Below are 25,122 nucleotides of genomic sequence, written 5' to 3'. Positions count from 1 at the left end.
CATTATTTTTTTTTTAAAGGATCTCTCAGTGTTGCTTGGTTTTTTGTTTTTTTTTTTTTAATTTTATTTATTTATTTTTTCCCCCAAAGCCCCAGTAGATAGTTGTGTCATAGTTGCACATCCTTCTAGTTGCTGTATGTGGGACGCGGCCTCAGCATGGCCGGAGAAGCCGTGCGTCGGTGCGCGCCCGGGATCTGAACCCGGGCCGCCAGCAGCGGAGCGCGCGCACCCAACTGCCAAGCCACGGGGCCGGCCCAATAACTCCATTATTAATGAGAAGGGGCTGCCCAATTAATAACTTATGAATCAAGTGCTATTCTGCCTCCCCTCGTAGGTTTTTTGTTCCCTTTTAAATCATCCTGATCTCATCTTAGTGACAATCATAAAAATTACCAATAAATTAATCACAAAATCTGTCCTTAAAAATCGAAGTAAGCAGGCAGTTTCTGAAACGGTTAGGTTGTGACTGAAGAAATGCACAGCCGTAAAGAACAATGTTACCAAAATGACGTGGGCAGGGCAAGCCTTGCGAACTTTAGAACAAAATGCTTTTGTGAGTTCTAGGACTGCTTTGATTTACATGTCATGCTTTTACTATTAGCAAAATCAAGTATCTTTGGTTGTTTCCCTGTATTGAAACAATATACACCTTTAGTAAATAGCATGAGTTACATATTTCTCTGTAGATAAAAATCTTAAAAATAAGAGATTTTCAAAATTTAAGAAAGTTCTACTAAAAATTACTTGGCTAAGAGTCTAATGCAGCTCAGAAATATTTACTTTGATCTCTTGGGTAAATGGCTAATTAAACAGTCACGTGTAAATGATGTTTACCTGTGGGTCCCCTTGCTGTCAGCTAGAGTCAGTCCTGTCTCTTGAGTAAATACATCATTAAAGCCGCTGAAACTCAGATTATGTCCCCTTGAGACCAGATAAGATCCACAGCATCCGCATACCCTATTAGGCAATTGCATAATTGAGCTGCAGGCTTTTAAATCAGAAAAATTTATAATTACTTTATGTGGAAAAAAAAATGAGTTGGGTGCTTCATTAAAACACAAAGTGCCTTAATACTCCTTCTCTCCTAAGTAATGTCTGTTTCCACCGAGGAGAACTTCTCCAGGGAAAGCAGAGTGGCTTACTGGTGGCACTCATAGAGTGCCCGCACCACACATACCAGAAAGACACATGACTAGTCACAGAAATACCTTCATCTCTCCCTAAGGATCGACTGTTCTCTTGGTCTTCTCTCTTGAATACTCATTTGCTGGCTCATATGAATACTTTCCCCTTTCTTTTAATTGCTGCACAGATAAAATCCCCTTCCTATAACTTAGACATACCTTAGGTGATGATGCTTGCATTTCTCTTTAAACATTGAAAAATTACTTCTGGTGTGCAAGAGGAAGGTTCTTGAGGAAAAAGTCAGTTAAATCTGTGTATTAGGGGAAATTGTCATCTGCTGTCTACATCCGTGGTTTTTAATTCTCCTGCTTTTCTGTCTCTGCATTAACAGCACTGATTTACATACAGAAGGAAATGTAATTTTATTAAATGCTTTCACATTCGCTTTCTGTTTGTATTTGTACCATCCATCGCAGAAATCAGATTCCTTTGGAGCTAGCATGTGTTTTTCTTAAAAAACTAGCAGGAAAAAAAGAAAACCAAACTTGGAATATTAAGGTAAACAAAAAGGAGAAAATAAAATTGCCCGTTGACGTTGTGGTGCATGGTTTTTAATACTTAATATATTGGCAAACATGGGTTGTACTGTTTGTGTCCATAGCTTCTTTTTTTCCCACTTGTCACAAGTGAACTTCCTTTCATACCATCACATGTTCTTCTACATCATTTCCAACAGCTGTGCAGAGACCCCTGTGTGGCTATTCCACTGTCCCTTTAACCAGCCTCTTGTTCAACATTTAAGTTGTTTTTAATTTTTCCTGTAGTAAAAAAATTTCAAAGAACATCTGAGCAATTCAGTTTGTACAAATATCCATGCTATTTCCTTAGAATGAATTCCTAGATGTAGAGTTGTTAGGTCGAAGGGAATGCGTGTCTTTCAGCCTTTTGCTCTGCACTGCCAGATCTCACTCTGGAGGGGTCATCAAAGTCACAAGGAATGGAGGAAAATATATATATATATAATCTGAGCTCTTTATGAAACTGGGTGCTATCAACCTTTTTTTTTTTGAGCACCAAATTGAGAAGTGCAAATGACATCCAATTTTTTTGTTCATTTGACCTTTATATTTACCATTGAGGTCAAACTTTTCCCCTACCTATTTGTGAGCCCTTTGTGGTTCTTCTTTTATAATTTGCCAGTTCGTGTCCTTTGCTCATTTTTCTATTAGGTTAGTAATGTTTTTCTTGTTGACTTGTAAGAATTGTTTTTATATAAATTCGTACAATTTGTTGCAATATTTTGAGCAGTTTGATTTTTGCCTTTCATTTTTCTTAATGATATTTTGGACACAAAGTCTTTTCCGTTATTATCTTCATCTGTCTATTTATGCATTTGAATATCACAGTTAAGTTTCTGGATATAAATTAAGAGGCAGCCTAGATGACTCTTGGGGTTCTAGACCTAGCAGGAACCGTAACTGACCTTTGAGAAAAATTCTGGTAGAATTGAGCCAGTAATTCTAAGTGTCCTGCTAAGTGTAAATCATAGGACGATTTGCCTTTCTAAGATGTCAAATATGACCATCAGTCATTCTACAAATAGTGTGTGCCTTGGCATTGAATTTCTAAGCCTTTTCTCCTGGCTCCTGGGAAGGCAGAAAAGTGAGGAACTAGTTTGTTCTATTGACTTAGGCTCCAGACTGCTGAGAACAGTGAGACAGTCCCCAGTCTCCCTCCTGGGCTCCAAATGTATGAAATCAAAGAGAGCCTTTATTAGCTAACAGATAAGTTGAGACCCAAGCATAGTCTATTCATAAGCACCATCAGGAGGCCCATGGTAAAAGTGTTGTCTGGTGGCATTTTTCAGATAGAGAGCTCCAATTTGCAGAGCCCATTCAGTCCCAGCATGAGCTGTGTAAAGCAGCTTGTTCCCTCTTCTCTGGGCTTTTGTTTCTTTGTAGGTATGGGTTAGTGTTGTCAGTTTCAGACTGCAAGCTCCTTCAAATTGGGGGCTTCCTTAGAAATATGCCTGGCTAAAGCATCTGCAAACAGTACATCCTGAGAATGTATTACAGATGTTTTTCCTGACTCTGCAGAAGTTGTTTTTGACTAGAAACCTCTAACCATTCCTTGTCTGAGATTGACTTTTGTTTCTGTCCCTGCTTATCATTATTACCTGCTTATTAGGGATTTATATTGTGGGTTCCCTTATGAATGACCCATTGGGCAGATCTGCTGCTCTCTTTCTTGGCTCTGTGGTCCAGTAAAGTGAAGCCAACCATTCTCATGTAATTTGACCATCCATCAAAATCCTTATAAAATAAAAGACTCATCTTTGAGAAATTATCTCTAGGATTATCTTAAAAGATGAGTCCTTTTATAAACATCTCTATCAAAAAAGTAAGAGAAATCCTAGAGATAAGAGTATTGAGTAGTGAAGATAAATGGGATAAAATATATGAAATAAGTGAAAACCTGCAGTATGCCCACTACTTTATTTACCTCACCATGGTAAAAAAAAAAAAAAGAGGGCAGAGTGTAGAACTAGTAGCAGTGGTGGTATTCTTATCAAGTATACAAGGACTTATTAGAAAGACATTTGCAGGATTATTATAGCATTTTATTGTGTTCTTTTGAAACCCAGTTGGAACCCAGCTAAAGCAAAAGAGGGTCTTAATATGAAAGAGGTGCACAAAACAGTGAGATAAATTGTGTGTCATCATTGAGGGCCCAGTTACAAGTAATCTGAGTCATTGACAATCCAAAACAGTTTCCATTATCTGCAAATTCTACAGTAAAAAGTGTAGAAAGTCCTTTAACAATTTTATTCTTAAAATATGTGTTAAAACAGTGGCTCTTACGAAGTCATGCCAAGAAATTATTAGTTACAGCTATTGCATAAGGTAATACGACGAAGAAATACATATTTGAGGCTCTCTCAGAATGTTTGAATTATTTTAGGAAAAGAAAATTATAACTTTCACTTCAGAATTTGGGTCAGTTCTTTTTGTTCATATTCTAAAATGCTTTTCATAGATCCAGGATGATTGGGCACACAGAATAGGAGCTTATCTCTCTGTGGAAGCAGACAGACTAGAGCAGGAGAGGTGGAGGTCTGGAAATGAGACAGGCCACAGTGGTCCAGCTTGCGCACTGACAGTTGAGAGATGGCAGGTCAAGGAGGTGACACTATTCTTCACACCTGTCTTCCTGGACAGATTCTGGAAGCAGGTGCAGTACAGTGGTCCATGTAGGCAGCTGGGATTGAGGCATTATGGCAGCCAGTGATGGGAACCAGCCCTGGCCTGAGCTTCGAGGGCAGGACTCTACACCTGAACCCCAGTATGCAGAAACAGGGATACAGTGCAGGTCATCCCAACAGAGAATTGTCACAACTCGAGTAAAATTCAGGGACTACTTTATGTAAATAGAGGAAGAGCTCCTGGTTACTAGAACTGGACCACAGACAGGTGCTGGCTACAAGGCTAACTTGACACCAAGTCCTTCGGCCGAGGAGACTAGAATTCCTTAAATCCCCTAAAATCAGCTGCTCCGGCCCCTAGGATAGGCCGTGGATCCAGGTGGCCAGCTGGTCCAGGGGAGGGCAGAGGGCAGGAGCCTTGCAGGGATATCAAGGCCGATGGCAGTGGCCTTGTATGTTCAAAGCCAAACTTACAAGGCAAGATCTTCCATATTCTGCCTCTGTGATTCTTCCTGTCAGGGCATCTTCATGAGAAGAGATGATTATCTTCCCCCTTGTTCACTAGAGAATTCTGTTGTTACCCCTTCGCTCTCAAACTAAAGATGACCTATGAGGCTTTGTCCAGTTTTGCTCTTCATATTAACTTGTAGAGTCTCGTGTCCATTCTACAGGTTGAGTTGGACATTTCCTTGTATTTACTACTGTTGCCAGAGACCAGGGAAAGGTCAGCACCACCACCGAGATTTCCTCTCCCAGCAGCCTGGGCAAATCACCACTTCCAAGTAGGAAATGAGAGAGAAACACACTCTGGCAGCGGGACAATGTCATCATTGGTTGTTTAACTCTTGTTACCAGTATAGTTTTATTTCTTGGGGGAAGAGTGTTGACCTAGAAATTAAGAGACATGGGTATTTACCTGTCCTGTTAATTTTTACTTTTTCTCTGCCTCTCAAGTTGGCTGTGATAAAATCTGTGCCCACCTCCCTGCCCAGGACACATGAGGCGATATGGGTAAGACAATTTGGTGCCCTTTGAAAACAGATAGGCAGTGTGGCTAGTAAGTTTCCTGAGCTCCCCAGCAGACTTAGCAGCAAAGTGCAGAGTGTGTTTATCCTTGATTGACAATTATGCTTTAAAATAAGGGCAATTCTCTTTTTGCTTAGTGTCTCCTTCTCAGCCACCAAGTTTTTCTACAGTCTTCTCATTTGAGGGAAGTTCAGGGGTCATTTCTGGAAGGATGGGGATACTGCAAGGTCACATTTTTCCACATCTCTTTCTCAATCCAAACCAACAGCATTCATGCAATGAGAGAGTCGATCTTGGATAAACCAGCCCAGGTTCACAAGAGTGGTCACATTTCACATACGTACTTCACAAGCAGAACACTTCAGCATGACATAAGATTCAGGCCACAAAAAAATGTATTATTACAAGTGTAAGTTGTTGTAAAGAATTAAATTATGCTGCAAAATAATCAGATGTTATTTTATCTTGAAGACATTTTAATTTCAATTAAATGTCAGGAAGCAAATTAAATCCAAAGTAAAGCTTAACCTAAAATTATGTCTGAAGGCTGGGTCTTTGAGACCAACGGGAATGTGGCTAGAGTTTATTTTTATTTCTTTTAAACACTGTAGGCAGCAGCGTTATTGAAAAAAGCCCCTACAGAAGAGTGTGACGATAGTTCGGCCGTTCACAGTAATGAATCATCTTGCAGCTTGCCATCTATTCTGAATGACAGTAGTGGAATAAAGGAAGCGAAACCCACTCTATGGCTCAACAGTGTTCTTACAAGGGAACAAGGTAACTGTTGTTAAAGGGTCTGTCCACAGCAAAAACGCATTCAGAGTCAACGCAAACACCCTTTCTCAAGGTGTACCTATAAAAAAGCAGACTCAAGAACACTTCTAATTTTAATATGTATAATATGTTATTTGTTTTATACCACCTTCCAATAAATATATGTTTTCATTCAGTCTAACAGGAATAGGAAACCTAATTGTAGATCTGCTGTCCTGCTGAATTTCCAATAAAATAAGTTTTTATAAATTGAAATCTTAACAGGACTAAGCACTTGGCAGTAGATAATTATTATCATCCCACAAAGATGAAGATGATTCTATGAAAATGAGTCCATCAAGTACTTCACATAGAGTACTGTGAAGTTTTTGATATCACTTAATAGAATTTACTCATAATTGGTAAACATTCTTTTTAATTATAATAGAACCTTTTATAAGTTTAAACAGATGATTAAGAATCAGAGTTTATGCCCCCCAAAACTTAATAACCAATTTTTAGTATCCAGAAATTGTGATTATTATTTTTTTTTAAAGATTTTATTTATTTATTTTTCCCCCCAAAGCCCCAGTAGATAGTTGTCTGTCATAGCTGCACATCCTTCTAGTTGCTGTATGTGGGACGCGGCCTCAGCATGGCCGGAGAAGCGGTACGTCGGTGCGCGCCCAGAATCCGAACCCGGGCCGCCAGCAGCGGAGCGCGCGCACTTAACCGCTAAGCCACGGGGCCGGCCCGAAAATTGTGATTATTTTAACGTTATTGTTAAGACATGCCAATAAACCGCTATAATGTATTCCCAAGAGAGCTATGAGTTGCTCAGGATATATTCAGAAGCTGATACACATGCACAGGATTTGAGGCTCGCTTGTTTTAAGCCCCAGTCAAATTTGATAGATGTCAGGCTAAATCATTTTGCATGAAAGCAACATAGAGATACCTTAGTTTTAGAATAGGTTTCTTTTTAGGAACAGTACTATTTCAGACAAGAAATAAACTAAGCAAAGAAAGGAGGTGGGGAAGCAGTGAAAATAAAAGGAATGGCAGTTAAGAAAAAAAAAAAAGCAAAGGCCTATTCCGTAAATATAACCTTGAAATACACTTTTATTATCTTGTGTTTGATTTTTAGACGTTTCAAGTGGCTGCGGAGACGAGAGCAAGGAAGAGAGCATGGCAGCAAAGATTCCAATCACAGGTAAAGTTATGGTTGCCTAAGAGTTTCAAACACAGGATTCAACCTTGTTTTATAATCAGAACATTCTAGGTTAGTGGTGTGTGGACTCTGCTAAGAGCAAGTATATTCAACTACTACGTGCTGGAGGGGACGATTAATTGTAAGAGCATGATGTGTGCGCTTACATTAGCAGAAACTGAGGTGGAAAATAAGCATGCCTATTGAATTCTTCATGATCATGTTACACAGTTACACGTGTGAGCACCCCATCACATAGCCTTTCAGCACCTGCGTCTGTGTGACAACGTCAGTCTCCGTGGGGAACACCAGTCATTGTGTGGCCAACTACAGCTGTTTCTGATTTTACTCTTTTCTTTCCTGTGATAATTGAATGTGTCTCATTAAAATAAGAGCAGGAAAAAAAAAAAATGCCAGACAAGAAGCTTGCTTGTGCCTCAGTTACAAAGCCCATGTGATAATTTAAAAATTTTAGCAGTAACGTTTCATCAAGACCTATTAAGATTTCTGCACATGTATTACGCTTGTTTAGCTGGAATCTGAATATCATTACATTTTTAGTTTTAGAATATCAACAGCAGCAATGAGTATTCTGAACAGAGTTCTATTTGTCATACGTCTAAATTTACTAGGATCTTATTTTGTAAAGTGGTACACTACTTCATTATAAATTCAAAGGTCTGACTTTAAATATTTATACAAGTAACCACACCACTGCACTGCGGTACTGAGGCATGCATCTGCATATGTGGTCGTTTTGTTGTTTATAAGCGGAAAAGAATAGTTTTCTTTTATGACAATACAATTCATAGCCTGATGATTAATTTTTTAAACTCATGTTTCTGTGATGAACTCTGGTTTTGAAAAAAGAGTTTATAATAGAGCAATTATTGTATATATTCTGCATCAGATAATATTTCATTCCGAAATACAGAGGTTTTCTTTTCTTTTAAACATTTTCCCAGTGATATGTTTATTGCATTTTTATTCTTCATTTTGAGAAAACTCTGGTAGCGTTCCCTCTTTATTTTTTTGTTAGTAGAAGTGTAGATGATCCCAAATTGCAGATAATCAAGAAGTCATTTGGAGACTTTTCTCTTGCATTTATCTTTGAATGCAGAAGTATCTAATGACCTCTGAATTTATTTCAGTTAAAATTATAAAGACTTATTGGAGAGAAACCAGGAAGTGATCTCGTTGCCCATTCTTGCTTCTCTTTTCAGTATTCTTTCCAGTCATTCCCTGCTGTGAGCAGATGACTGTCCTCAAAATTAGTGCAAACGTTATTTTCTCATAGACTTTCTTTATAAGAGAAGAGATAGTTAAGTACTGGAGTTTCAAATCTTTCTTTTTTTCTTGTAGAAAGAGGTGTGATGTGCCTAGAAATAATAAGGGCTATTTACCATTAAGATTTTTAAAGAAATTTTAATTCCAACAACCTACCATCAGTCAATTAATAGTTGGCAGTTTTAAAAAAATGCTTTGTGGGGCCAGCCCGGTGGCGTAGTGGTTAAGTTTGCACGCTCTGCTTTGGCGGCCCGGGGTTCATGGGTTCAGATCCTGGGCGCGGACCTACACCCTGCTCATCAAGCCATGCTATGGAGGCATCCTACATACAAAATAGAGGAAGATTGAGAAAGATGTTAGCTCAGAGACAATCTTCCTCAAACAAAAAGAGGAAGATTGGCAACAGATGTTAGCTCAGGGCCAATCTTCCTCACCAAAAAAAAAAAAAAAAGAAATAAAGAAAAAAATCCTTTGTGCCTGTTGCATGCCAAAGTTTTAGACATATAAAATAACTTGGGAGATATAAAAATAAACTTTCAAAGCCATTTACTTTGAGCATTTCCATTCTGTCCTCGCCACCATACTCTCTTTCTTCTTTGCTCCCCACCCGCTGGACTTCCCATGAAATTAATGTTTGAGGGCCTCATGTGCCTTGACTCTTTAATGCTGTTGTCATGTCTGTGATTGAAACTACTTTGCTCTCTAAGTTCTTTTTTCCCCAGTTTTTTAAATTGAGATATAATTGACATATAACATTGTAATAGTTTAATCTCTAAGTTCTTGACCATTATCTCTTTATTAAATCTTTGTGTCTTTGGCATAATTATTGGAGATTTGGCCTTGGTAGAGTAAAGCAGGTATATAGTTTGATTTAAGATAGAGTCTGGGGCCAGCCCAGTGGCGCAAGTGGTTAAGTACGCGCGCTCCACTGTGGCAGCCCAGGGTTCTCAGGCTCAGATACCGGGAGTGTACCGACGCACTGCTTGTCAAGCCATGCTGTGGCAGCATCCCATATAAAGTAGAGGAAGATGGGCATGGATGTTAGCTCAGGGCCAATCTTCCTCAGCAAAAAAAAGAGGAGGATTGGCATGGGATGTTAGCTCAGGGCTGAGCTTCCTCACAAAGAAAAAAAAAAAAGATAGACTCTGCCTCCCCCTTTATAATAGTTTTATTGAGACTTTCCTGTTTTATGGGCTGCATTCCTTCTAGAATATTCCAAAGAAAAGGAATATTCCAGAGGCTGTTCTCAGGGTTGAGGGGATGTTGCAATTGAGCCTGGGCTTTGGCATCAGCCGTCAGTGTCAGCATTTTACTCCCTGCTCTATTTCTCCACCTCCCTGAGCCTCTGTACTGGGAAAGCAGACATACCACCTGGCAAGATGGTCTTAAAGTTTACATGAGATCGTGTGTGTGCAAGTGCCAGGCGTGTACTACACACTCAATACATGTAAGCTGCGATTTATAATAATAATATTCATGTGAATGTTAGTAGTAGTATTGATCTTCTGCACTGGCCCCACAGTCCCCAGTTTTTCAAACCAATGCCATCTAGTTAAAAGGAATCTCACAAAGCAAACTCAAAGAGGAAAAGAAGCAGGGGGCTGGGGGTACAGTGCCACAGAAAGCATAATCCTGAGACGAGTCTTGGAAAGGCATCTGAACACCATCTCCTGAATTGCGGTAGCCACTTGGGACCAAGACTCGCCCAAGCCCTGTGCTGCCATAATTCCTCCTAGACAGTGCTTCCCAGTGGTACCGCTAAATTAGTTTCTGCAAGAAATTTCCACTTAAGAACTCAATTGATGATTTGAATCCAGAAGGATATTTACCCCATCAAAAAGGAATCTTGAGGAGAGTTGCATGATATTTTTGGAACTTCTAATTAGTCCCGTGGAGAAACCCTTAGAGAAGAATCACAACAACGTGGTGCAGTGGCTCCTGGGGCTCTCACTGGTCAAGGCCCAGCATCTCTGCCTGTGAGTGCCTGTGTGCCATAACTCTTACAGGCTCACAGGTGAGGGCGTTGCAGGGCACACGGTTCCCAGGCGACAGTCCTCCCCTGCTGTGCCGCCTCACCGTGTGGATGGGCGGATGCAGCATTTCCCCAAGCGTGTTCTGTGCAGGCTCCACCCCGAAAATGCTTCAGGGAATACACATTCTCTGACCAAATCCCGCATAATCGCGCTCTCCCTCTGCAACATGCACAGTGCAGGGAGCACGTTGAAAACTTTTAGACTTTCAGTAAATGACCCATTTAAAGGTGTGAACTTAAAGTTTCAAATAATTATCTTCTATTTGAAAATGGAATCCTTCCTATGAACAGCCAACAGAATTAATATTCTGTGGAACATGTTTTGGGAAATATACACAGATATACACAGAATGTTTTTTAAAACCTTGAGTCTAATGAGGGCACCAGTATTCTTAATACCCTAAAATTATCGTCAACGTTTTCCCATGAGTCCTTTTTGTGGGAATCTCCCTTGTGGATGAGATTGCTTTATAATGAAGCTTTGGCTACTTTAGTGTAACTAAACCCAGTTGATGTTATGATTGAAAGTTACTTGTTAAAGCTGCTTCCTGAATTGACGAATTGACGACCAGCATGTTCCAGTAGTGAGTTTGGACAGTCCAGAAGTGCTCTTCTTTAGTGTGGGTCCTTCTGCGTGACTATTTGCTTTACAGCCGTCTCAGAGGAGATGTAGTAGAGAAAGACACCGAAGTGAACCCAGGCAGGCACCAGGAGTTTGGGCAGAATGGAGGGGAAGCTCTGAATGATGAGGGCCCTGGGGAAGTTTAACCTGAGAAGGGTACAAAAGCTATCTTTAAATATTTGCGAGGCCTCCACGTACAAGACAGAACGTTGATCAAGCGTAATTTTAGAGTCTCTCAGGGGGCTCTGTGTGTGAGTGGTGCAGGGAAGGAATTCACAGCTCAGTAATGGAAGAACTTTCTAGCTCTTCTTTGAGGCAAAACCAAGCTGAGTGTCTTCCAGGTATAAGATTCTGTGCTGGGTGCTTGAACCATGGCAGGAACCTACTCTCTAGAGGGACACTGTGGAAGGAATTCTTGTTTCTGGAACTGACGTTCCTTCTAATGCTAAGAGACTGTGATTCTCATTCCATATGAAAGAAGTCAAATGTGCCAATATTCTCATTTCTTTATTTCCCTTTCTTATTTGCTTATCACTTCCAAACATAGGTCTCCTTGGCAGAGGGGCTCATCCTTAAAGAGTTTGCTGTCACTCTGAAGGCATCTGCTTTGTTAATCATTTGCAGAGTGTTGGTTTCATAAGTTGAGCTCCTGCAATCTGTGCTAAGATTTACATAGAAACCCTCCCGTACACAGACCCACACACACAACCAGAATAAATATTCCCACAGCCTGTATGATCTGTTGTTGTTAACACAATCTACCCCTTTCATTAGTCTGGTTGTTCACAGTGAAGAATTAAGGTAGAAATCAAAGAATAATTTTGATATCTATGAATGTGTGGTTTTCTCCCTATAATAGATAGTATATCATTTGCATGTATATTGCACCTTTACTTTGGCTAAGTCCTGGGAATAAGACTGGGTCCTTGCCCCTCCTAAGTCTTCATCATCTCTGATCCTCACAACAGTCCTGTGGGGTAAACATTAGGGACCCATTCTACAGTCAGTCCAACAGAAACTTAGGAAGGTTGAGTCCTGCTCAAGGCCATATAGCTAGTGTGTTGGATCTTGAATCGAACTCAAACTTCAAGATTTAATCCCTGAACTCCTTCTGTTCCACCAGCCGGCTGCTTTCGTTTTACAAGAGAGGCGACTGCATCAAGGTGTCTGGATTAATTAAACATCAGTGTATATCATCACAAAAGATGAGCTCCACAAGGATGCTTTGCGAGTGATGATGAGCGAAGCTATACCTTTCCTTTCTCTCGTGTTAGGCCTAGAGAGGTGGGCACTTGCAAGGATTTCCGAGTATGGATTTTGCCAGGAGGTGTGTGTGCCCTTTATACAGCGGGGCGAGCCTGAGTACACGTGCAGGACTAGAATACTCAGGTCAGTGCTTCCCTGGAACACTTAGACCAGGATTAAAGCCATGCTTATCTAGATTATGAGGGAAAATCTCATCTGAACTACTTATACCCCCAAGTGAAATTTCCCACGTTGGCAATTTTATTTGTATTCATACTGAATTTACCTCTGAGAGTGAAGTGAGTTTTAGTTTTAGCAAGTGACACAGGTTATGCTAAATGTCATAGAAACCCGTCACCTGACACGGTATCTGGCACACAACACAGTGGGCACTCAGTTTGTCAAACGAATGAATAAAAACGAGTTGGAATCCAAAGATTAAGGAGTTTCCTTAAATGCTTGTTGATTCAGGCCAGAACGCTGTCTCTTTCACTCAGTCACTCTACCAATACTTTCCCCACCCCACGTGCCCATCCTGGCAAAACTCATCTCCTTAAGCTCCGTGTGAAAAGGGCTCTCAGCTTTTATCTGAAGAGGATTAAGCCTCTAAGAATGTCCATTCAGCCTCTCATTCTTTTGACTCCTATTCTCTCGGTCAAGCTGTGTTGAAAGTGGTTGCCTGACAGTGCCGTTTCTCACTGATATTCTTTGGCAAGCTGAAATATTCAATGTCATACTAAGGTATGTCCATTTAGAAGCTGTGAGGGAGGTCAGCCACTTGGGGTTCTGGGCAGTGCTTCTCAAAACGTTATTGCTTGAGTTTTACATCAAATTGGAAAAGGCTGGGAACATACAATAGCCAGGTTGTCATTGGTGACTGGATTTACCCTGGGAGAGAAGACTGTGGTGACAACGTTGGACGCCAGAGTACAGTGGCGTAACACTCCACTAAGGAGACTTTACTAAGAATGTGTCTCACCTGTCCTGTCCCAGAAATGCACGAGGATCAGGAAAGACGTGTTACCTGCCAAGCCTGGGAGCCCCAACTCGTGCAAAACCAGGGGAACCATCTCATGCTGCTGGATTGTCCATGGCAGTCCCTGTGGCCCTGTCTCTGTGGTAGATGTCAGGCTGCTGGGGCTTCCCCTTTGCTGCTACAGCAAAGCGTCTTCACTCATGACATTACAGGGCGGTGGTGTTTGTTTAACATGGTCAGTAAAGAATGAAAGGCACCTTTCTGAAGAGTGTTTTCGATTGGTTGCTCCTGCATTCAAGGAAATTAATTCATAAATGCCTAGAGAAATTCTCCTTGGTCGTTGACAGTAGAATCCTGGGTGGATACCTATGCCCCAGCCACACCCTTGACCAGTTACATCAGAACCTCTAGGGGTGGGGCTCAGGCATCAGTCTTTTATAACACCCCCAGGTGACTCCCCAGGTTTGAGAACCATGGAGCAGGGGGTCTCAAAGCTGAAAGAGCCTTTGTAGGTCATGTTGTGAAACACCTTCATTTTATGCAAGAGACTCAAGTGGGGAGAGAAGAGGTTGGGCTTCAGATACTTTAATAAAATCGAGGATCACGAAGTGTATTATTTTCCTAGGGCTATTGTAACAAAGTACCACAAACTTAAAACAACAGAAATGTATTCTCTCCCAGTTCTGGATGCCAGAAGTCTAAACCAAAGGCCAGCAGTGCCGTGCTCCTGAAGGCTCTAGGGGAGAAGGCTTCCTTGCCTGTTGCAGCTTCTGGTGGCTCTCAGTTTGTGACAGCTTGACTTCAGTCTCTGCCTCCATCAGCACATCACCTTCTTTTCTGTCTCTGTGTCCACTCTTCCTGTCAGGATGCCTGTCATTGGATTTAGGGCCCACCACAAATCTAGGATGATTTCATCTTGAGATCCTTAACTAATTACATCTGCAAAGAACCTATTTCCAAATAAGGTCACATTCTGAGGTTCTGGGTGGACATGAATTTTAGGGGAGACATCATTCAACCCACTGTAGGGGGTGAAGAGAGATTTCTTCATATTTTACATTTCTAACATCTAGTTCATCTTATACATTGATTATTCCTGACCCTACTATAATGCTAATGATAATATTATTGTCTTTATTTCTGATTCTTCTCATTATATAAATCATTGAATGCAAATTGCTAAAAATATTGTTTTTAAAAATATTTAATTATGCCAATAAAATATAGCTTCCTGATCAAGATTACTCAATCTTTGAAAAGTTCAAGATTGCATGACTTGGAGAGTTAAAAATTCCCCTCCCATGGCTGAACAATGTTAAGTGGCAGGCACTATGGTTATAAATTTACATATGAAGTAATACCAGCGGAACTGTTCAGTTCAGTTTTGGAACATTCGTTAAAGTTCAGTTACAAGCCTGACATTTATTTTCAAGTGTAATTGTTGAATTACTCCGTAGAAATTAAGAATGTGATGTAAATTTTTTTTTTTAACTGAGGAAGATTCACCCTGAGCTAACATCTGTTGCCAATCTTCCTCTTGTTTTTGCTTGAGGAAGGCTAGCCCTAGGCTAACATCTGTGCCAGTCTTCCTCTATTTTGTATGTGGGTCGCCGCCACAGCATGGCTGACAAGTTGTATAGGTTGGTACCCAGGATCCGAGCCTGCGAACCCAGGCTGCCGAAGCGGAGCATGCCGAACTTAACCACTATGCCATAGGGCTGGCCCCTAAATATTTATTTTCTGAAGCAGCTTCAGGCAACTCATGTGAAGTAGGAGTTTCTCTTCTCTGTACATCAGCAGTCTCTGAGAGCACAGAGAAACCTTGGCAATAGATTTACAGGCCCACAACACTGGGGGAGTGGAGTTTATTGCAGAAAGTCTGGACATGAAAAGTGATTCTCGTCATGGATCCAACCTATGTATTTCAGGTTCACATTGACTTATGGCCTTTGAAAAAAATCCTAAATATAGATGAGTTTTCTGTATTTTCAGAATTGTGAAGGCACCCATATCCTAATATTTTCTTGTTTTCATTTGAGCAGATTACTAGACAAATGACTTCTGGATTTTCAGTGATAATATTTATCTTTAGAATTAATTTTAGAAATATATGTCACAATTTTTATTTTATTTTACAAAAATGACTGTTTGCTGCATCAGCAACACATCTAGTAACAGTGTGGAAAAAAATTTGCATGGGTGTAGAAATATGTGAAAAGTAACAGCACTGGGAAACTCAGTGGACAGAAAATACTTTTCAAATTTAATTTTTAAATTTCTACATACTTCCTATAGGAATAGTAATTCCCCTTCCTTACTCAAAGATGCCCAGTTCTTTGTTGGTTCAAGGTTGTTTTTCTATTTGTAGTGATGGTATTGTTTGCATCTCCCTTTGTTACTCCTTTTCCGGGCCCAACTTTTCTTTCTTTCATTAGGGATTTCTGCGCAAGCCAGAGGCAGATTCTCTGCCTGGAGACACCCCTAGAGGCTGGTGAACCCTGCCTCTCTCTGGTTCTTGTAATGAGTTGTTAAAAGCACTTTTTCATCAAATATTTTCTTTTTCTTTTTCTTTCTAGATTTAGAAATATTTTAGCAGGTGTACATTTGCATATAAAAGAGAATAAAAGATAAGAAGTTGAGGCTTTTTCTTTCTTCCCTCCTCAACATCATCTCTCTCCTATCTCCCTTTATTCAGCATGTTTTCGCTTTCCTTCTCTGGCTGTTTCCATTTTCTAGACACGAAATGCATATCCAAAAAAAAAAAAAAAACAATCTCAGTGATTCTTCACCACTTTGTAGGAAGATAGATGATTGGGTTTGGCTGGCTTATGTAACAAAGTAGGGAAAAACATATTTATCTCTTTGTGTCATCAGTCTGGAATTAATAGCCAAGGATGGATTTTAACCCCCGGACTCCTTTATTTTATGTTTTAAATTGCAATATTTTCTACTTTTTAAATTAAATCTTGACACAGATTTGACTGTATAATAGATGCTTGACTGAGAGATCCAGAACTGAAAGCTTGAGCATGCAGATATATTTGTTTCTGTGTGTACCAGAACATTCTAATTGACAATAATTGTATTCTTTAGAAATATTTGTTTTATCTAATTATACGCACTTCTCAATAATTTTCTGAGAGTTTGACATGACTAATGAGCGGAAACGTTTCTCTGGAGTTCTCAGTCACAGGCTGGAAAGTAAAGCCTTAAGGGGCTACCTAGTCCTCGAATTTGCAGACTTAGGGTTTACTTGCAGTTGAGAAGACTCAAGTCTTTTCTCCTTGGAACTGGAGGAACTCGGCCCCCACTTGTCTATAGCAGGCTGATTTGAACTCTAGACTTGTTACTTTTGCTCTTTTGTTCGTTCATTCATTTCGTAACTATAAATCTGCAGGGCAATACAGTGCAGCTTTGAACTGCTTGATTCTTCACTATCCTTCTTCCTTCTAGGAGAGCCTGGGCCTGAGTTACCAGAAACTTCATGCCCGTAGCTTTGCCTACTTGACTTATGAAGTTGGCGTCCTGGCCAAGACCTCTAGGCTTTTCCAGGAGGAGGTCTGAATTGTTCGAGTGCCCCTAGCAAGACGTAGACTCTTGCCTCCAAAGAGTCTGAAGCCTGGTCTATTTGATACAAGCAGCTACTTAAAAACCTCCACACAGCTCTTGCAGCCTGCCTTGATAGTGTGTTCCCGGGTCTCTCAGCTCTGTCAACTACGGAAGCTTTTGCTAACATCTAGCTTATATCCCTTGGCTGAAGTTTTTCTCCGAGTGTTCTTGTGCCACTTTTAGGGAACACAGAAAAAATTGCTCACCACCATCTAGTTTCGAGGTTTCCAATGTGTTCTGTTTGGCCTGTGCAGTGTTGCATTTTTTTTTTTTAAGAAAGGCAGGAGTCTGGCAAGACTAGGCCCACTTTCCCACCTGGCAGCAGTTGGCTGTAGCCGGAGAACAGCTGTCCCCTCTGGCCAGGCATGTGCTCTCCAGCTGGCCAGACTCACTTCTCTGTGCTACCTGCTTGGCCCCAGAGCATCTGCATTTATAATCCTGCCCTGTCCAATCTATGCAATTTCTGTTCTTAAACCCTCTTCCCTTGTTTCTACGCAGGCTATGTAGCCTTTATCCTCTCATTGTTATTTTTTAACCAAACCTTAATTTTGTTTTTCCTTTTTGGGTTGTTTCCCAGTCCTTCAAATGTTTTGTGCAGCTCTTCTGACTAAAACAGGGGTGACTGAGGGTGTGATACATGCCATGGGAGAATGACCACAGCTCTGAGCATCTGCTGCCCGACACAGACCTCCTGTTAGACAGCAGCACCTGCCGCCTGCTCCAACCCCTCTGGCTGGTTTGGTGTCTTGGTCCTGCCTCAGTTAGTGTTTCTTCCTCCAAGTGAATACACTTAATCCTTTCACCTTTTAAACTTCACTTTGCCCTTAAACCACACGAGGAAGCATGCATCGGGGATGGGAGCAGGCCATGTGCCCAGCAGTCCTCAGCTTGATTTTTGCCAACCCTCTATTACTTAGGTCAGGGCGGCTATGTCCCAGATAAAAATTGTCCGGGTGAGCTTCACTGACTTTCCGCTTAGAGAAGGGCTACAGAAGGTTTAAAGATCAAATACCAGTAAGGAGCTATGGCTGGGAAGCGGGGTGGGCTCTGGGAGAACGAGACTGGAGAGACAAGCTACATCCCTCCAAAACTGTGTACGGTTGAAAGCAGACTCAGGGCAGCCTTGAAGGGAAAGGCCAGTTACAGAGTCCAAGTCCTTCAAGAAGCAAGGGAAGGGTAGATCCTACAATTCCTCACCCACAAGAAAAGAAACTTTGTAACTATGTATGGTGACTGATGTTAACTAACTGTGGTGATCATTTCACAATATGTACAAATATTGGATCATTATGTTGCATACCTGAAACTAATATAATGCTGTATGTTGATTATACTTCAATTAAAAAAAAAGAATAAGAGGAAGGAAGAGAAGGAAACCAGAATGGAAAGTGTGTGGAACATGGAAATGGCCTTTCTTTTCCAGAGTGGTAAAATAAAATGGTCCCTTACTGCTAATGTGAATTCACTTCACATTCCTCCTTTGCTAGACTCAGACCAGTGATAATATCCGTACTGTCCTATATTTGGACAGAATACTTAATCCTCCCAAATGTGAAATTAACTCACAACTACTAGCTTTATATTTTTCACGAAAATCTTCTCCTAAAAATAAAAGGCACGTGTTTTCTGAGGAGCAGGAGAGCCAGCTCACTGGAGTCAGATGATTTACCTCACAACAATAGATGAGAGGAAAGCCTAACTCCAGCTTCCAGCTGCCAGGAGCCTTTGTTTACCAAGAAGCTACTCTTTTTTTCTTTTCCTATTCTTTTTTTTTTTTAACTTTTATCTTTGCTCTCTTTTCCTTGACCAAGTCAGTATAATTGAGTGCAGAAATAGCATATGGTCATTATGATCTGGACTTGTATCCTAAAAGCTGAAAAACTTTTTGGTTGATCTTTATAGAATAAAAACAAAACAGAACATTTTTACCTCTTTTACAGTGATTCCTTACCTTTTTAGAATTCTTTGATTTTATTGATACTTCTCCTCTCCCAAAAGTACCTTACCACAAATCTGAAGTAATATAGGTAGTAGGACTGACAGGAGAGTGTTATGATGCTGTCCTAGGACAGTGGGACTAATCTACAGCAAGAAACACTTTCTGTCCTAGGCCAGTACCCAACACATATACACAAGTTATGCAAAACAGTACTTTCCCCTTCTGCATGCATGACATCTGGTGTTTTCTTTATTAAATTTGTCAAAATACTAGTTCAGGTTTGCCCAACTAATATCACAATCCAGCAATGTTAAAAAGTGTTGCCTTAGGATTTATTATTTTCAGAGTTGAGTCCCTGATCTGTACATATTTTAACTATATAGCATTTAATATTTCAAAATATGATGCTCATTTTAAGTACTTATTTTTATCTTGATTGATTCTCAGTAGGGCAAGATAAGTTACATTTGTATTCGTCAGTGTGACGGTAGTTTTAATCCAGTAATAAGGGGCTCATGGTTAAGTTCTTAAATTGAACCAGCAAAAGCAGGAAAGCAGTGATTGCCAGCCTCCGGTGCTGACAGCAGGAGTCCTTTTGTTTGTGGCCATGTTGGAGATGTGGACGTGGATGCTGTTTTGTTATGTCTGTGCTAAAACTCTATTTCTCCAGCCTCTCTTTCATCCAGGCATCCTTGAGCCTTGAGGTAATGGGAAAGTTGTGTCTCTCAGGTTCTTTACGTGATCATTATTTATTGTTTTTCCCAACAGTCTTCCCCACTTTAACTTACAGCAGACACTGTTAACAGTCCTGCAGGGTAAGGGTGTCCTGTGGGTGCCCAGGCTGCTGCTGACCCCTCTGGGGCACCTGGCTTTGCTCCCTGCAGATGCTCTTCTCTGTCCCTACGATGAGCCTGGTTAGATTTTCTCAGCGGTGGGTCCCCCAGCTCATCCTGCTGCCGCCTCCCCTTCCTGACCTTCCCGCCCCTCACTCAGCCCAGAGACCCCACACTCGAATGTGCAAGCCTGAGGGCCAGGGCAGCGCGTGCTGCAGAGGACCAGCTGCCCAACCAAGGCAGTCAGTTATGTGTCTTCTGATTCATTCCTGTAGCCGCTTCTGCAAGGCCTGGACTGGAGAGAAACCATTTTACTGTGAGTTGAACCTATCCACAGACCCACTCAAAATAATGACTAGAATTTGGCCACCTCAAATACATTCATACAACTTGACTTCGAGTCTTGAAACCTGGGTTCAACTAAATTGTTTTTCGTTTGTTTGTTTTCAGAGTTTCTAAAAAGGGACAGTTCAAAAAACTAATTTGCATGCATTTGAAAAGTGTTAACATCGTAGGAGGAATTCAAGAAACTTGTTTCTAGGTAGTAGAAAATTCAGTATTTCTGTGTATTTTTTTCACACCTAAAGCAGTTAATAACAATTTAGCAATATCATATATCCAATCAGTGTTCAGTCAGGAGCCAAGCAGATATCTTTTCAGTTGATGTTTTTTGATGAGTAGCCAAACTGTGCCATTGCACTGCATTTGGCTCATATGTCTCTTAAGTAGCGTCACCATATAATTTATTGTCTAAATTAGGAAACTTTTGATTAACAAAAGACAACTCTATTAATTATTATGCTGGGACAACAGGCAGAAACCTGAATTGTCATGGACAAATTCTACTTTTTATTTTAATTGTGGTAAAAAATACATAACTTTAAATTTACCATCTTAACTGTTCTTAAGTGTGCAGCTCAGTAGTGTTAAGTATATTCACATTGCTGTGCAACAGATCTCTAGAACTTTTTCATCTTGCAATACTGAAACACTATACCCACTAAACACTAATACTCCCTCCCCCTTCTTCCCAGCCCTTAATAACCACCTTTCCACTTTCTGTTTCTATGATTTTGACCACTTTTGTTACTTCATATGAGTGGAATCATACAGTACTTGGCCTCTTGTGACTGGCTTATTTCGCTTAGTATAAGGTCCTCAGGGTTCATCTACACTGTAGTATGTGACAGGATTTCCTTCTTTTTAAAGGCTGCATAATATTCCATTGTATGTACATGCCACATTTTCTTTATCCATTCAACTACTGATGGACATTTGGGTTGCTTCCACCTCTTGGCCATTGTGGAAAATGCTGTGATGAACAAGGGTGTGCCAATAACTCTTTGAGATCCTGTTTTTAGTTCTTTTGGATATATACCCAGAGTGGATTGCTGGATCATATAGTAATTCTATTTTTAATTTGTTGAGGAAGCTCCATACTGTTTTCCCTAATAGCTACACCCACCAGCAGTGCACAAGAGTTCCGATTTGTCCACATCCTCCACAACGATGATTTTCTGTTCTTTTGATAGTGGCCATCCTGATGGGTGTGAGGTGATATCTCATTGTGGTTTTGATTTACGTTTCCCTGGTGATTAGTGATTTTGAGCATCTTTTCATGTGCTTATTGACCATTTGTATATGGAGAAATGTCTATTCAAGCACTTTGCCCATTTTTAATCGGGTTATTTGATTTTTGTTATTGTTGTCGAGTGGTAGACGTTCCTTATATATTCTGGATATTAACCCGTTTTCAAATATATGATTTCAGTTATTTTCTCCCATTGTGTAGGTTGCCTTTTCACTCTGTTGATTGTTTCCTTTGACATGCAAAAGTTAAGTTTGAGATAGTCCTGTGTGTCTATTTTTAATTTTGTTGACTGTGCTTTTGGTGTCATCTCCAAGAAATCGTTGCCAAAACCAATGTCCTGAAGCTTTTCTCCTATGTTTTCTTCTGGGAATTTAATAGTTTTCAGTCTTATGTTTAAGTCTTTAACCCTTTTTGAGTTGATTTTGTGTATGGTATAAGGTAAGGGTCCAACTTCATTCTTTTGCATGTGGATATCCAGTTATCTGTGCCTTTTTTTAAATCTATAGAAACAAAAGCCTACCAGTTGCTGAAGTGGTCTACCCTTCAGGATAATACAAATCAAACTGAAGACAGGTTCCAAAAGGCAGATGCTTCTGCATCACAACTGTCAGGTAAGTGAGCAGATTCAGCACTCACAGCCAGTGTCTAGGTGACCCAAGGCAGCAGCTAGTGCTGTGCTCAGGGAAAGGTGGTCATTCTTTGAAAGTTTCTGGAGTTTGCTTTGTAATAAGCTATCACTGGATCAGAATCAGCCAGTACTTTTTCAGTCCTTAACAAACAAGAATTTGGAAGAGTCTTCTCTCCTGGATATGTGCCAGCCCTGGCATGGCGATGGTCCTTACAGGCCCTTGGATTATACCTGGCATGTCATGATAGTAACTTGTCACTAAGTACCACAGGAGACACCCCAAATTCTTTCTTTTCCCACATCTTCCAGTTTCTTAATCATCAATGGGGAACATCATCCTGGGCTATTTTCCCTCACCAGAATGTTGGAAAACTTTGGGCTTTTTAAATGAAAAGACTGTAAATCCCAGTAAAGCTAAATTTTAAGCTTAAGTGTAGTTCCTTCAATCTAGGATTTTTGTTTTAATTGTAATTTTCTTTGTTTTCCTATACTTTATTGCATTTTTATTATTTTCATTGGTTTTTATTTTATTACACCTTTTTTTAGTATGTCACTTCAGCTCCCTTTGTGAAAATAAATGGATTCATACAGAAGGAAGTACACCTTAGTCACTTCCTTATCCTTACATAAACCACCATTCCATAATTTCACCCATCAGAATGAACAGTGATCTCTTAACATCACATAATTCCCAGGCCATATCCAGATTTCCCAATTGTCTCAAAGATGTCTATATCAGACAGGCATTTTTTCGAGGGACATATGGTGCATTAGACTTAGCTGTCTGTCTTCAGAGAGCTATTTCCTAGATAATATTAGTGTTAGAATTGGTTGCTGCAAAATTCTGTTATTTTGGTTGTTTTGAGGATTCAGTGAGCCACTGCAGGCGAAATGCCCAGCACAGGGCCTGTTAGAGAGCAGCCCTCAGCGACTGCTGGCCGCGGTGGTGCTGGGTGTTATGTGAACTCCGCGAATGTGAGACATTGTAGTTGGCTGAGGTATGAAGCAGGGCCTCTGCCCCGATGGAGGGCTTCATCACTTTGGAAAGATGTAGCACTCGTGAGCCCTTAACCGTTTGCTTTTCACCACTTTCTTCACATTTGAGTCACAGAATTAGAATCCAGAGAGATTTAGAAAGTATTTATCCAACCCCCTCATTTCACAAAAGGAGGCGACAAGAGAGTAGCACCTCCCTCAGAGCCTTACAGCCAGTTAGCAGACACACGTGGTTGGAAGGTGACTCCACACATCTATGTTTGGTAAGTTTATTTTATATGGATAGTTAATTGGACAAGTTCAAAGGATGAGTAAATTTGACATAAGTTGTAGTCCCTTGGATGTATATCAAAAATGTTGGGGGCCGGCCTCATGGCTTAGTGGTTAAGTGCGTGTGCTCCGCTACTGGCGGCCCGGTTCGCATCCCGGGCACACACCGACGCACCGCTTCTGCAGCCATGCTGAGGCCGCATCCCACATACAGTAACTAGAAGGATGCGCAACTATGACATACAACTATCTATTGGGGCTTTGGGGGAAAAAAAGAAGGAGGATTGGCAATAGATGTTAGCTCAGAGCCGGTTTTCCTCAGCAAAAAGAGGAGGATTAGCATGGATGTTAGCTCAGGGCTCATCTTCCTCACACACACAAAAAAATGTTGTTACTATTAATATACTAATGATTAATGTATTTGTTTATTAATTTATTCATAAGTGATACTTTATAGGTTGTATAATCAAGCACCCCTAGATTCAGTTCCCTCACTCCACACTCAAATTTACACTATGTGCTTTGCAAGATTCCACATTTTCCTGCGTTGGGATCATAGAAGTCCTTCTGGTGGTGTCAGCCATCTCTGAGGTCAGATACGGCCTCTGGCGTTTAGTTTACGTGTGGTCACACAATACTTTTCACTCTCACTCTCACTCTCTCGCTCTCACTCTGATCCTGGGGACTTCTCTGAGCTCCAAAGAGAAGCAGGAGGCAGGCTGGCAGGGTGGAGGGAAACGGAAGCCATGTACCCCGTGGTTAGCGTACCCCGCTACTGCTGTTACAGGTAGTGGTGAGGATGGGCACCCTGAACTCAGGAGCCACCCCAAATCTGACTATTGAAGAAGCAGTGCATGTTTCACTTACTTTCTGCATCAGATGTGTTAGGTCTCTGCCTCTGGACCTGTCACTAAGGAAAGCCACTGCCACCTTGCGCCTTCCTTTCCATGTCTGAAAAGGCCTTATGCTGGTAAGCACATGGAAACCCTCTTCAGGCTGAGCACGGACACATTCTTAAGAGAATGGCTTGGCTGCAGAGGTTACATGCAGGCAAGCAGGTTACAGGATAGAAACTCAGCAAATGCCTTTTGCAGAGACACCCATGCACTCTCTATCCGTGATCTCAGGTGACTGCCAGTTAAGAATCAGACTTGAAGCAGAAACATCCAAGGCTGAAGTCACCCAGGGGGCAGAGGTCAAGGATTGCCCTGCACGCTGATAGCATCATGGGAACAGTCTGGTTCCCCTGGCTCCAGGAAAGAGGTGGATTGTGCATCTTCCCCATCAAGTTTTTCAGGCTGGTTAAAGAGTGGCCTTGATGGTTTTCAATGGAGATTCAGTCTCTCCTGGGAGATGGAAAAACAGAGGATTTGGCAGAGGGCTTAAGGGTGGGTGGGGTGGGTAACTGTCATCCAGCGGTGTCAGTTATTTCTGAGACCTGGTTCCCAGCACCCATTATTTTGATGATCCCTTGCTGCCCATGTGTTATAACAAGGTGAATTATCCAGTGCATGGTGCTGTAGTAGAGACCCATGTGCTCACATGTGCATCGTGGTCATTTGGAATAGAGCTCTTCGAATGATTTTATTTTTTATTTTTTGTGGCTTCTAAGTATCAGCGGAAAACGCTCCACTTCCTTTCAGAGTTCTATCAACATGTTCCTTGCCTCAGAAGCTCCCTGCCTTCTGTGGCTTGAGCAGCATCTTCCCCTGTTGACATTTGTTTCACCAAAGTTATTGTGAGCCCTCTTCTTCACTCGTTGCTGCGTGGTGGCTGAC

The 25,122-nt window shown here is 41.0% G+C and overlaps 1 protein-coding gene across 1 annotated transcript in view; it reads left to right on the top strand.

Moving 5' to 3' along the window:
• The window catches only part of LOC131403157 (centrosomal protein kizuna-like), a 67,030-nt gene extending 42,458 nt beyond the window's left edge, over nt 1–24,572 (top strand). Inside the window, exons 5-9 of the mRNA XM_058537483.1 lie at nt 5,282–5,338; nt 5,965–6,130; nt 7,254–7,319; nt 21,957–22,061; nt 24,472–24,572. Coding sequence (XP_058393466.1) covers nt 5,282–5,338; nt 5,965–6,130; nt 7,254–7,319; nt 21,957–22,061; nt 24,472–24,563 — 486 coding nt within the window. The 3' untranslated portion in view covers nt 24,564–24,572. The remainder of the gene's footprint in view (nt 1–5,281; nt 5,339–5,964; nt 6,131–7,253; nt 7,320–21,956; nt 22,062–24,471) is intronic.
• Nucleotides 24,573–25,122: the final 550 nt, after the last annotated feature.

The sequence above is a fragment of the Diceros bicornis genome, unplaced genomic scaffold (genome assembly GCF_020826845.1).
Source record: "Diceros bicornis minor isolate mBicDic1 unplaced genomic scaffold, mDicBic1.mat.cur scaffold_55_ctg1, whole genome shotgun sequence".
Classification (NCBI taxonomy): domain Eukaryota; kingdom Metazoa; phylum Chordata; class Mammalia; order Perissodactyla; family Rhinocerotidae; genus Diceros; species Diceros bicornis.
The sequence above is the reverse complement of the archived record's forward strand: the minus strand, read 5'-3'. Positions and strand labels throughout refer to the sequence as shown.